The 14,114-nt window shown below is 50.6% G+C and overlaps 1 protein-coding gene and 1 long non-coding RNA gene across 7 annotated transcripts in view; one reads left to right on the forward strand and one right to left on the reverse strand.

Moving 5' to 3' along the window:
• The window catches only part of MEGF6 (multiple EGF like domains 6), a 77,279-nt gene that overhangs the window by 39,183 nt on the left and 23,982 nt on the right, over positions 1 to 14,114 (forward strand). For all 6 annotated transcript variants that reach the window (XM_083802550.1, XM_083802551.1, XM_083802553.1 and 3 more), the window contains 2 exons: positions 6,066 to 6,188; positions 13,913 to 14,038. In XM_083802550.1, coding sequence (XP_083658676.1) covers positions 6,066 to 6,188; positions 13,913 to 14,038 — 249 coding nt within the window. The remainder of the gene's footprint in view (positions 1 to 6,065; positions 6,189 to 13,912; positions 14,039 to 14,114) is intronic.
• On the reverse strand, positions 11,315 to 13,980 carry LOC310883001. Its single transcript, XR_014573283.1, has 2 exons — positions 13,845 to 13,980; positions 11,315 to 13,041 (listed from the first exon to the last, which is right to left on the reverse strand). It is a non-coding gene; the product is annotated as an uncharacterized lncRNA (long non-coding RNA).

Genomic DNA, 14,114 nt, shown 5'->3' on the forward strand with positions numbered 1-14,114 from the left:
GCTTCTCGTGTGCGTGTAGGGTGACTGATTGCGGTGCTACCGATTATGTCCTCACGCAGCTAACCTTTAAAGGAGAGACCCTTGTTCTCTGCCGGGGACTTGCGTGAAATTGTCACAGTGGAGCAGAGCTGGAACCTTGGCTTTCTCTCCGTGACCCTCTAATGTGTGTCAGGAAGCAGCATATGGCACAGCTGGGTGCTTCTGTTTGGCTGCAGGGTTTCCATCAGCTGCGGGCTCCTTACGGGCGCCCTGTGCGTTCATCAGCCAGGCAGTTGCCAGCTCTGTGTTGGGCACCGCGCTCCTAGCTTCACGCACAGAGCAGCATCTGCACTGACGCGCCTGTGCGCAGGTTTGCTTTCCGTTCAAAATGACACCCTGCACGGAGAAGCGGGATGAAGTAAAGCTGCGAAGGAAGGTTTGAGAGGATGAGTGCCGTGGCAAGTCGAGAGGCGGCTGCCTGCTCGTCGTTACGTGCGCCTCCGCTGCGCTCCGAGCACCGCGCGGTTATCGGTGCCGTCGGGAGAGTGAAACATGGGCAAGGCTCACCAGCGGGAGCAGGGCGACGCTCCCCGCTGCGGCGCCTGCAGGCAGAGAAAGGTGAGCTGAGGACAAAGCCTGCAACTGAGGCAAAACAGCTCCCGGACCCGTTTCCGTGTCCTCAGATGATTGGGAATGCATTGGGCTGCAATCAGTGCATCTGCTCTCGAAGTGCTCTTGGAAACTTGCTGCTACCGGGGATGGCAGAGGTGTGTGCAGAGAGAGCCACGAGCTCCTCCTGCCTGCCCAGGCGAGGCTGCTGTGGAAGGGAAGCAAGCCTGGTGTAACTGGAGCTGTGTGAGCCCTGAGGGCTTTCCCAAGGCTGCCTTAAGATGAGACACCGGCTGAGGCTGTTGGGGGCATTTTGGCCATCCAAAGTGGATGAAGGGGCACTGGTGTCCGCAGCTTATTTGTGGGGACTGTGGAATACAAGTTCCTGCTGGATTCACGCAGTACAAGGAAGAGGTGAAGGAATGCAGTTTGGTTTTGCTCTGACACATCCTGGCATGGGGCTGTGCCCCCAGCCCCTCGGCCGTGCCGCACTGCGGGGCACCCCAGCACCCTGCTTGGGTCGTCTCCTTCCAGCCTCACCGTTCCCTAAAACTGCTGAAATAGCTTTAACGAACTGGTACTGAAAAGATAAAGGAGCTGAATCCCACACGTGCTCATCTCGACGGATTTTAATTAACCTTTTCCCTGCAGCTCTGCTCAGTAATCCAGGCTAATTGCCACAGGGGTTAGAGCCTGGTTAGCCGGACCGAGCGAACCCTCACAGCCTATCTGCTGTCTGCTTACAGCTGGGATTCCTCTCCTCCTCCTCAGCCTCTCAGAGGAGATAAACTGCATCTGCACAAAACATTCAGTAATTTGCTGCTGTTGCCACTTTCCTTCCTTTGACGGAGTTCTTGTTCAAGATAAATCTCAGTATTTCTTCATGAACGGCCCGTGTGTGGTCAGAGCGCGCGTCATCACAGCCTCCTCCTCACACCCTCTGCTTGTTTTGGTCTTGCACTGCTTTGGTCTTGTGTTTTTTTGGTCTTGCATTTTTTTTCTTCTTGCCTGCCCTCAGTTAGACTGCGGCATGACCCTTGTTGGCCGGTGTGGCTGCTGCTTGAGGTGGGAAGGATCCTTTCTGTTAGGAGGAGAGGGTGGCGAGAGCATCCACTGCTGCTCCGGTGAGCCTCGTGCCTGTGCGGATGGCAGCGTGAGCTCCTGTTTCCGACCCCGTGTGCCAAGCCCCGCTCCAGGTTCTTGCTGAGTTTGGTTTTTGGGTCCGCCTCGGTGGATTTTGGCAGTGCTCAGTGCTCTGCAGCCTGCTCAGTGCCCGTGTGGAGGAGAAGCCTGCGTGCTTCTCATTTTCCTTCCTTGGCACGCTAATTTCAACCAGACTTTGTCAGCTCTCCAGCAGGAAAATCACCTCGGGATGTCACAGACCGCGTCGCACGGAGCCTTGCGTCCTTTTGCCAGTCCTCGCTGCCAGGACGTGCTCCGAGGCAGCTCTCGGTGGCTCGCTGCAGCTCTCCCAGCTCCTCCCGCTGCGCCCTCCTACCTGCATGCGTTGGTTCGGCAAAGCGCACCGTGGTGCTGATCCTAAAGACACAAGCTTGATATTTAGGGGATAGCATCGCTGCCCTCCCGACAGGGGTGTGAGGGGCTGGAGGTTTCTGGCCTCACGACCACGTGGTGTACCTCCAAAAATCTCGGAGCAGAAGGAGATGAGACTCCAGCAGGAGAAGTGGGACGTGCCTGGCTATGCGAGGTGGTGGTGGTGCTGCTGTGGGACGGAGGCAGAGCGAGGGCAGGGTGGGGATGAGGGGCAGGGGCAGCGTGGGCACGATGCTGTGCGAGCACAGGGTGTGAAAAGCACAAAAGGAGAGCAGACATTCAGAGAGGAGACGTCTAATTGCTGAGCACAAGTAATGGGGTGAAAGTAAGATGTGTATTCAACACATCAGTAACTTGTTCTGACAGTAAAACTCCGTGGTGTCAGATTAAGTTGAAGGGCAGCGGTAGAACAGTCCTTTAAATTCAGTCCTTTAAATAACTTTATTACTCCATATAAAAACTTCCCTACCCCCAGTTTTCCCGTTCTTGAGTAAATTCAGAACAGAAAATGTTGGTCCCCAGCAAAATGAGTGCTTAATACTTCCCGCAGAATAGAAATTGCAGTGTCGCTTTTACTCATGGTATGCTTTTGTGATTTCTGGAAATAATAATAGTTCATAACAACTCGCAATAACTGTTTATGTCTACTCATTCTTCAAACAGTCTCCGTTTCCTCAGGTTTCTTCTGTTTCCCTTGTCCTCCTTCTCTGTTCGGGGCTTCCTAGGTGCACTGAGCAGTGCGAAGCCTTCCTTGCAAGGCGTTCAGAGGAGACAACCGGCTGGGTTGTTCCTGCATAGACCCCAAACACGCAGTCGAGCAGCCACCACCTTTCCCTCCTGGCCTCCTGTTCCCTCCCCACCCAGGTCCGTTCGCTGGTAGCTTAATTTCATTTGGCAAATAACCTGATGGTAATTAAGGTAAAATTTCAGCAATGGCTCCGGTGGAGGTTCCAATTCTCCTTTTCCCGTGGTTTCGGATGCCCCGGGTGTCCCCAGAGCCGCTGCCCGCGGGGAGGAAGGAGCGAGGAGCCCCGAAACGCAGCCACGGGGCCGGGGCGAGGTCTGAGCAGGTTTTTGCACCGCTTGCCTGCAAAGACACAGCTAGAGGCAACGCCCTGCCGTGATTCACTGGGGAAATGTTTCTTTATCTCATCAGTAACTCTCATTGACAAATATGTGCTCGTCTTTTGCTCGGCACGGAGCTGTACGACTCCTCTTGCTCAACGTGCTGCGCTGTGCCAGAGGCATCCGTGCCTGCTGCGCGCACAGGTCGGCTGTCCGTCTGTCCATCCAGGAGCTCGGGGGCACTGCAGGAACCAGCATCCCTCACCCGCTTTAATTCCTGCACCTGGGACACCTACCAGCCGTGCACACAGAAGTCCTGCTCCTGCGCTAGTTGTTTCAATCCTTCCATCACGTACCGCTCAAAAAGCTCCGGGGAGCCCAGTGAGAGCGGGGAGGCTCTGACGAGTGAAGAGGTGGGTTTGGTCGGGGTGGGTGATAGCACAGCAGGCAGAACCGAGTGTGCAAAGAGCAGCCAGGTGCTGTCAGGGCTGGGAGCTTTGTACTTGCAGGATGACATTTTCAGTACTGAAAGTGTGGGTTTTGGCTATGGCAAATTCAAATCGCTCTTCGGCAGCACAGTCTCAAAGTGCTGCGTCCTCAAGCAAGAGTCTCAGCTCTGGTTTAGCTTCAGTAATGGCTTTTTGTGTTGTTTAAAGTGCCCTGAGTAAACTCAAGCAATACATACCCTTACCCTGAATGTCCACTGTGAGTTGCAGACCTGTGAGTTGCTAATTTCATTACTTTTGTCAGTTCTCATCCCAGTCCTTTTACTTTCTTTCTGAACTCTGTGTATTGCTATGAAATCGTTTAGAAATGTCACCTGTGGACCAAAGAGGCTGGATTGAAAGAGCTTTGTGCTCGATACTTAGCAGCCTCCGGAGATTCCTCTATGCAGAAAGTGCACAGAAACGGTAACAGACCCAAAGCTGCTCAAGTTTTCTCTCCCTGAAAAAAGGAATCGGTGGCTGGCTTTTCTGCTGCTCTTGTGAATGTGATCTGGTTCCTCCATCTGTCTGGAGATCTTTGATCCCCTCTGGTTTGAGAAGCAGTGCACATGTATATGTGTACACACGCACACCCGCATGGCAGGAATTAAGGAGCTGCACGGCTACAACCACATACATCGCTATTATTTCTAATTATAGCCATATGGAGGAATCTTACATCTCAGGAACTTGAGATTGCCTCTGACAAGCTTTTGATATGCATCTTAGCGCTGTGCAGCTTGGAGCTCCACAGATTTTTAAATTTCTTCTCAGCTCTGGAAATTATTCCTAGTATTTAAGGGCAATTTAAGGTCTGTGAAACAGGAATTAATCTCTTTCTCTAACCAACTGCTGTCCACATCCTTGGTTTTGGAGCTGTGATAATAAAATATAACAAGATTTTTTTTTTTATCAAGAACTTGTGGGCTTGTTCCCATTTCAGCTCTTGAAAGATTGCTCAGCATTTGGCAGAAGGCTTTTCTGGCACAGAGACTGTCTTTTGTTCAAGGGCATATAGTTTTAACAATAGAAATAGACATGCAAAATTTTATTGGCCAAGTGGATTTCTTGTAGGAGCCGTGCCTCGGTTTTCTGGTCACGGAGCTGCGCAGAGCTGGAGAGGGAGGTGAGGAGCTGTGGTTGGGATTCTCACCTTTGCATCCTAATGCAAATGATTTGGGGTCAAATTGGACTTAATCATGTTCTTGAATATCGTATAATTATGAACAAATCCTTGCTAATCGTAGACTTGATGCAGGTATTAACTTGCTTTCTTGTCTCTAAAGCCGCAGAGCAATACAGAGCGTAGCTCCTCGCCACACAGCCCAGGTTCTGCTGCGTTTCGGCAGCAGGTAACAGAGTTCCAGGCGTATATGGCGTGAGATGCGTTAAACGCTTTGGGAAGTACTGAGATGAGAAACACGATAGTAAAACACGCAAGTTCAGTCTTTCATCCTGAAACATGTCAGCTCATTTCACGTGTCGTGTAAACACCGTCTCTTCAGTTCTCCATTCAGCCATGAAAACTATGAAGGAGGAAAGGGAGCGTTAGTGCAGAACATACAGACTTTGCATTTCACCCTGCTAACAGTTTCTGCTTTCAGAATCGTGCATATAACCACGCATACCAGTTACTTGTGTGTGACTGTACGAGTGCAGCTGGCAAATTCGCTGCCTACACGCTCGACGTCGGACGTCAGGGCAGGAATTGCCTGGGTGAACTTCAGCGCTGCTGGGTGAATGAGGATGCTCTCACCTTCAGCACGTCGCTGAGCTCCAGGGAAGGTGGTTTTTATGCTGGGAGAGGATGAGACTGGCTCAGCAGAATCCCCACATCTGCAGCCGAGGCACCGAACTGTTAAACTTCGCTGCGTCGTGTTGTTGCCCCTCGCTTCAGCCCTTAACGTTAGGTGTTTGCTCCCACCACTAATGGCAGTATTTAGGTAACAAATGGACTTAGCCCAGCCTATCTTCAACAGAGGAAGAGCAAGGAAATGAAAATATTAATAAATTCCTTGTCCGAGAGGGAATGCCTCTTGGAAAGCATTGCAGCAGTTGGCTCGGTCAGTCTCTTCCCTGGTGAGAGGGCGATGTGCCTCCATCTGGGCGTTGGGACTGCTGCAAGTTGAGCAAGAGGAAGGATGGTTTATGCTGATTGACAAATAAGATGAATTTTTTTCTGATTGCATGCTTGTCCTTGAAATTTCTTAAATAGCTTGGCTGATTAAACATGATTGAAATAACTATCTTGTTCCTTTTGCATTCATTCCTCAAATCTGGAGTCGCTCAACAGAGGATAAATAATTCTGCCTTCAGATAATGTCATGCCCATTTCTCTGATTTTTTTTTTTCCTTTTCCCTTTTCTTCTGCAGATGTTGATGAGTGCCAGGTTCACAATGGGGGCTGCCAGCACAGATGTGTGAATACTCTTGGATCTTATTACTGTGAGTGCAAGCCAGGCTTTCGCCTGCACACAGATGGCAGGACCTGCATTGGTAAGCCAAAGTTTTTTCAGTTTCTTGGAGATGTCTAATTCTTTGTATCTTTCTTCATACCTGTAAAGTTTTCGTAAATGGCTTATGTTGGCTTATGTACTCGCATCCATATTCTGAGCAGGAAATTTGATACGACAGTGATGGGTTACCGGTTCCTTTATTTCTCAGGATCCCAGTAGGTTTTTTTGATATGTCTCTCTGGCTGGGTTCATAATATTTCCTGTTCTTCACAATGGCCGTGTGCAGTTTAGGTTTCCTGCGGTTCCTTAGTCTACTCTGGTTCAAGAGAAATAGCTCACAGTGCTTTGGTGCGTCTGCTTTCAGTACAGGGAGCATCAGATATGGAATTTCAAAACTCATTCATAAAATAGATGCTCTTAGAGGCAAAGGTTCAAGTCAGTCTTCGTTTTTACCTCAGCCAGCTTGCCTTGTCTGCATGGCAGGCACTAGGTGCAACAAACAACTGAAAATGAGCATGGCTACGTGTGGAACTGTGGCCACAAAAATCCCCAAACCCGCTCCCCTGAGGTGTGAGTCAGCAGCCCGCATGGACAGTGCATGTCCAGGCCTTGTAACTTGGGTGCCAGGTCAGGCCTGTGGCTGATTTCTGGGCTGATTTCTTGAAATATCGTTGCCTTCTTGCCCCAGAGCAGTGTTTCAGAGACACCGGGGTGGAGCTTGGAGTCTGCCTTCCAGCATCTGCTGCTGTTTTTATTAAACCACTTCTCTCTTACAGTTTTATTTGACACATTTTTCCATTTTTTTTGAGGGATATTTTCGTACAAGTGGAAAGAATTCCTGGGCGATGGTATTTCAGAGCCCATTTGTTGGATTTTCTCAGAACGCAGTCACGTTCTGAAGTTTGCTGAAAACAACCGTGGGCATGTGTGCTCCAGTTGGGAATGGTGATGTGAGCAGAAAAAAACCATCTAGGGAAGGGGCACCGCCATGTCCAGGACAGCAAGGACACGACTCTGTCAGTATCTGCACTCGCTCTGTGGCCACACTTGGCAGTCTCAGGGAGATGGACACTTAGGGTGCGAGGCACTGAGTGCCGTGCATGTCACTGGAAGAACCCGAAAGAAAAGGGTTGCAAATAAAGAAAAAAAGACAGATATTCCCAGTGCTCTAGCACTGAACACATGAGCTTGTGTTCATGGCAGTGCGTTGCAACTGATTGCATGTAAGCACGTGGTCTGTCATGTAATAATTGCCTTTATAGCATGTAGTTCTGGTGGCATACGGTGATCCTGTCACCTCTGCCTCGCTGAATAACACAGGAGACAAACTGGAAAAAAATTGCTGACCATTAGGAGGCTTTGCTGTTCCCAGCAGGGTCAGCCCCAGAAGGTGAAACTATTTCCAAAGAAAGTGTAAAAGGGAACACTGCAGGGAGGAGCCTCGTGTTTGAAACATTTAAATGTCTGTTCTTTGTGCTTCGGGTTTACCTGCTCATGTGGCTGTGATGCCAGAGCCTGCCCGGTGGGGTCCGGGTGTCAGGGCATCCCCACGCCGTGTCGCTGGCTCTGAGCGCTGCAAACCTGCTTTGCATTAAACTTCTGAGTTTAACGCGCACAGCGTGCTCGGCGCTGGAATGCACCCGCCAGAATTAAGGGGTCTCTCTTGGTGAAACGCGATCTGCTCCGGGAACCCCAGGGGCAGGTCCCCGGGGAGCGCTGCTGGCAGGCTCCGTGCCCCGCGCTGCAGGGGGTGCGGAGCGGGTGCCAGCTCCAGCTGCACCGCTGCCCACCGCGGCCTCTGAAATAACAGAGCAGCCCCCACAATCTGGCTTCCTTGCCTGGGGACTGGTGGCTTTTGTTCTTTGCGCTTTTGTGACAGAAATACACATGTATGCGTGCGCGGATATATATATACCCTGCCGTCAGTACGGCTGGGTGCTGGGCCCATTAAGGCAGTTGTGCCGAGGGATGGACGTAAACATCTTTTTCTTGTAAAAGCTCAGAAAAGAGCGCACGATCAGCGGTTGCTTCTCTGCCAAATACTCGGCATAGTGCTGGAGTGCCCGCGACGCCCCGTAGCTGTAAGGCTGGCTCCATCCCCGCTGCCGGTGGGCAGGTTTCTGCTGCCGGGCTGGGCTGCGTGCTGCAGACAGCGGTGGTCTCACGCCAGTGCTGCAGCTGGCCGGGGGCTGTTTTACACCACCCTGACCCCTTTCTCGGGTCGTGGCTGAGCACAGCGCTGGAGCTGCACCGGGGGTCAGTCGCTGTGTGGCTCTGCAGTCTGATAAAAGATGTGTTTTGCTTAAGGTTGAGATCTCCTTGAATTTGCAGGCAAGAATCGGTGCGGCTAAAAATTGCAATTTAAATATTTCCACTAAATAGAATCAAACAGATGGGAATAAGAGCACCAGCGAGCCTCCCCGCTCCGTCCCCTCGCTCTGCAGAGCCGCTGCGTCCCACGGGCAGCACAGGAGAGGATTTTGCAGAGAGCATTTTGGTGGCACACGGGGATCATTGCAGTGAGTTTTCTGGTTAAAGGCCATAAAACCACAGCTGTAATTCTTCAAATGTTTTCCAATCGCCACACAAGCCGTGGTTAACCTGCAGCACTGCCCGATGCCATGCAGCTCCCCTGGAGCTGGGGAGCTCGACTCATGGGCCCGGTGCAGGTGTTGAGCCCTCTTCCATTAACCCCAGCTGTGCGAGGGAAGCACGAAGTCTCTTTTATTCCTGAAGAGGTCAAAGAGTTGAAAACCAGGTAAAAATCTTTTGCTGCTTTCTCTTGATGGCCTTGCGCCCTCGGTAGATGTTCACCCCTTTGTGCTCAGTGTTGCAGGTGGTTACAGCCAGGCACAACGCAGGGACAAATCAGCACAAAAATTCGGAAGTTGCTTAGGCACCTTTAAAAGCAATTTACTGCGAAGTGTACTGCGGTTCTGTATAAATAGCTGCTTGGCTCAGAAAGCCTCGCAGTGATTCCTGTGGTGCAGGAGGAGAACAAAGGCTTGCAGCCACGGCCAGGACGGAGCCAGGGTGTCGGGAGCTGAGCGGGGGCTGCGACCCCGCTGTGCTGCTCTCGGGGTGCGGCTGCCCCCCTGGAACCACGCAGGTCACTGTGTGCGTGTGGGTGCTGCAGACAGCTTGCAGCCCCTCCGTACGTCCTGCTCCCCATCTCACGGGGACCCCAGCCACCGGCGGCGCTTTGGGTAGCCTGCAGCTTGGTCGTGCGAGATCCGTTTGTTGTGTCTTTGTCGTCCTATTCTAGCAAGTTGCTGATGACTTTAATGCAAAAGAGAGAGGGGAAAAAGGAGCAGGCATTTCTGTTGAAAGTGAAATAGAGCAAAAAGAGTCATTGGACGTCCTGAAATTACCTCTTTCTTTATCAGAACCACATGGGCAGGAGGCAGGGAGCTGACATCTTCAGGTCCTTCTAGACGGCTTCGGTGGGGGGATGAGCTCCAGTCCAAAGCAAAGAACTTAATGTGAGCCAATTGCTTTCGTTGGCCTGCAGAGGAGCGAGATGGTCTGTATTAACACACATGTTTCTGGAAATTGTCTGAGGTTAGAATAAATCAGTCTGGGATTACATGGTGTAGCCCTCTGTATATTAAGAGTGCTGCAAGCGAAGAAATCTCGAGTATAGCAGGGATTTATAGTGAACAGAAGGACGATGCCATCAAGGGTTGTGCAGGCTTGAACTGTGTGCACAGGAGGGGAATTGTACTTCTTAGAGGTTTTTAAGTCTCATGTATTATAGAGGCAACTTGCACATTTTAGAGAGCTCGAGCTCCTTGTCCAGCGGTGTTACTCAGCCCTTCCTTGGAGTCAGTGGTTTTCTATGGAGCTGCAAAAGGCAAATGCCATGCTGAATTGTAGTGACGTCTGTTTGCAGTTATTTTTCAGCTATTAGCTCGCTGCTTCTGATGGCAGGTTACTTGGATGTGGAGGAAAGGAGATATTGGAGGGATGGGAACGTGGAAGAGCCCGAGTCGTGCGTGCACTGCCTCGCAAAGCAGCGAAGTGCCTGGGTGCCTTCAGATCTGCTGGGCTCGCCTCTTCCCCGGTCCTGGAGGAGCCCGGAGGACCCTTTCTGTGCCTTTTTTGTTCCCTTTTTGTCTGTTTGGGCCCAGGAGGGCCAGGCTCAGGTTTAACATCTTTCAGCAACGCTGCATCCCTGCAGACAGAGGGGACAGCAGCAGCGATCCTCTTGCAGACGATGAAATATCATCTGTGGAAAATCTGTCTGAACTCTAATTACAAAAAGCTGCGTGATGTACAAGATGACACTGGATTTGGCAGCATTGTCACAGAAAAGTTAAGCTAGGAAAAGCATCTGGGAATGGAAATATTTTTAGAGTGGTTCTGTAAACAGAGAAAAAAAGCCGTAATTAAAACAAGGCCAGCAGCGAGGTCTGCAGGCTGTTCCTCTGCCAGAAGCCAGCTAAGGAGACCCAGAGCTAAAGGCCCTCGCTTTGATGGAACGACACCCAAGACAAAGTTAACATTTCATTTGTTTTTCCTCCTTATTCCTGTTCTTAACTCGAATTCGTTCCTATCTCAGCAAAGCTCTGGACCTGCAGGAGCACCCCTGCCAGCCCGTGCAGTGCTGTGGCTGCGTGCTGAGCGCGGCGGGACGCCAGGGCGCTGCTCCCTTCGTCGTGCGTGTGCCACGAGTGCCGAACAGCCTGCAAGCGCTGCACAGGCCGTGATGCCAGCGGCTCCTTCCCCATCCATACATCTCTTGGCAGGGGAGGACTTCTGGTTCCCATTAGCCGTCGTGGTCTGGAATGTACCCGCGGTGGCTGAGGCACACGGAGCACGAGGGCTCTTACTCATCGTGTGCAGTCGCAGAATCGTGAGGCTCGGATGGGGTTATTAGGCTCCAAGAGTAAATTCGCTAGCAAATAACCTACACTGAAAGAAACGCAAAGGGACACAAAATGATCTGCAAGGCCCCTGTGTTCTCACCACTTCACCTCTGATGTCTCTTCGTGGTGTGCAGACGGCGTTGGTTGAGCCCCATGGTCGGTGCTTCCGGGGACTTTGGGTGAGGAGGACTTGTGGGGACAGGAGTGCGGGTCCCTTTAGTTCTTGTCCTGCCTAAGTTGCTGGTGGTGGCCAAGCGTTGCCATCTCATGCACGGAGAGAGCTTGATGTTTCCTGTCGTGCAAGGGGCATTTTGCACTTTTTGCCACTGCAAGGATCTGTCACCGCAGCTACCCCGTGGTACTGCGTGGGCATCATGCCTCAGCACGTGGTAAAGGCAGCCCGGGGAAAGGCTGATTTCTTGTGTGTACAAGTTGCCTTTTTAGAAAACCTGCTGTATTGAACCTTACAGAACTTCTGTTGGCATCCTCTGTCTGCCTATTCAATTATTTTAATACAATTGTGTAATGAAGAAGGATCTGAACTTTGGGTTTTTCCACTCTAAAAACTTGTCTTTCAAAGGTATGCAAGGAAGGCAGTTATTGAGATTGCACATTCATAGAATAACTGCATACTGGGAGGTTATTTTAAATGTGAGATGTGTTGGCTTGTTATAGATTGGCCAAGTATTTTTCCCATAAGGAGGAATGTTTTGGCAGGCTTTAGCATTGTTTTACTTATTATTTAAAAAAAAAGCACTCCAAGAACAACACATTATTTATGTGTGTTTCGGAATATGCATTATTAGACACTTTAATATATCAGAATATCTTAAATGACCACCCATCTCTGCTAAAGCTGAAGCACTCTAAGCCTGACCCATAACTTTCCAGTAACGTCAAGTACTTCTGTTGTTTCCTTCCAAACGGATTAAAGGAAACAATGTCAGCAAAGCTAACACAAACCGATAGTTCTCGCTCCAGCCGTACACTGTGTATGGCAATACTCTGACCCTATTAAGTCATTTTTATTCTCCAAAATGTTGTTTAGTTAATTAGAGGCATACGAAGGGAAGTTCACTTTGTGAAATCAGAGAGCTCTCAGCTCTGAGTCAAGGCATATTTTTTGCAGGGGAAGCATTTGCAGAAAAAAATGACTATACAGTTTTGCCTTTTATTTTCCCCCTCTTGTGCACCCTGCCAAATATTTGGTTTTCAGTAATATACAGGAGAGGCTTAATGAAATTACTTTTGGTACTTTATCTAGAGAATATACGCTTTAAATTTTGTAGTTGGCTAAAAGGCTCAGGTGAAACAGGAGAGTAAATGCAAGGCACTAAGCAAGCTGAAAAATCTGTTTTCCTGCTGTTTGAATTCAAGTCCAGAGAGGATTTTTGACAGCAGAGAGAAAAGGCTGCAAGTATTTGACCAACAAGTAATAAAAGCAGGAGACTGACATCTCATTTAATCTCTTGGCTGCTTTTTTCCCCCATGAACATGTTCCTTCGGCCCTCGTCCCGTCTGTTCATGAGCTCTTCTGCAGGAGCCGGTCCTTGTAATGAGAGTTGCTGGCAGACGCACACTGCCCACTCTGAGCCATGCAAGAACTGCCACTACCTGAAGCATTGGTCTGCAGAGACATGGCCTTCATTAGAGGGATTTTTAGTTTCCTTACAGCGTTTCTCAGAGTCAGCACGTTGGTTCCTTCTGCAGTGTGAAGGACAGGTCAGAACCGTGGGGGGCCACCACTTGTGCCCCTCTGGTTAAGGGAACCAGGTCTGCATCTCCATCCCAGGCTGTGCAGGGCTTTGGCTGTGTCCCACCCATGCAGCACGAGATGACCGTCATCAATTTGGAAAATGTGTCATGAGTTGGTGAATGCCAGTCCAGGAAGCCCTTCCCTGCGCTGTTCCCTAGCTCAGGTTTCTCCAGGTCGGTGCTCCTGGATCACTGCAGGTAAACTCTGCCCACGTACTGGTTGCAAGGTGCAGACATCTTCAGCCAAACATCACGCCGTCGGTGCTCATCCTGCAGAGCAGTCCCAGAGTGGGGGGAAATGCTATTTTAAAGCTAGTTAATCAAAGTAAGCTTGTCAAAAAAAAAAAAAGGCAGTCCACATCTTTGGTCATAAGATCTGTTTTCTGCTGTAACCTAGGCAAAACCTTCTGTTTTCTGGTTGTCTGAAATCCTTTGGGCAGGAGAGCGCCTTGCGCAAGGCCACACAGAAATGCTGTGGCACGGCCAGGAGCAGCAGGCAGGAGTCCCAGTTCCCAGTCCCGCCTGCACTTACTGGGAAATCACATTTCCTGCCAGCACATCTCTGAGCCCTGGCTCAGGAGGTGGCTCAGCATCAGTCTCCTGCGATGTGGGCGAGCACAGCCAGCTTGACTTTCCTGCAGAGGTCCCGTAGCCGAAGGACCGAGCTGGGCAGCTTTACACCAGATCAAAGCACAGATGTGCAGGGTGCACCTGAAAACACTTTTCCTTGAATGCTCCCAGAGCTGATGGTGCCTGCTTGGCCTTGCCCTGGGTAATTGGTGTCTTTTGCATGGCTTGAAGCCAGAAACTTAATTTTCTGTGTTACTTTGTTGCAAGAAAATCTTGTATATGCCTGAGTGCTGCTCTCTGAGCAGTAATTAAGTGGAACTAGCTGTGGCATCACACCTGCGCTGTCTGAGCAAACCTGTGAGGATTTCAGCAGTGAAATAGTAATGCTCACATTTAGCACACTTAAATTTGCCATGAACTTTTCATTTAGCAGAGTTTGGGCACGCCCCAGTTTTAAATTCTCATTTGCGGTGCTCTTCATAAATGTGTGAGCTTTGCCTTACCTTTTGAAAAGAGCCTCGCCAGGCGACATGGCATTTCCCAATGAATTTCTTGTCCTTTTCCCCCGCAGCGGTGAACACGTGCGCCCTGAACAACGGCGGCTGCGAGCACGACTGCGTGCAGGTGACGCTGACCCAGCACCAGTGCCGGTGCCGCCGCAATTACCAGCTGAGGGAGGACGGCAAGCACTGCGCCCGTGAGTCCCCGCGGCACCCCGGGCACGGGCAGCCCTCTCGTGGGCTGTTCTGCAGGGCGGGGGCATGGACAGCCCT

Source organism: Anser anser (assembly GCF_964211835.1).
Source record: "Anser anser genome assembly, chromosome: 17".
NCBI classification, from domain to species: domain Eukaryota; kingdom Metazoa; phylum Chordata; class Aves; order Anseriformes; family Anatidae; genus Anser; species Anser anser.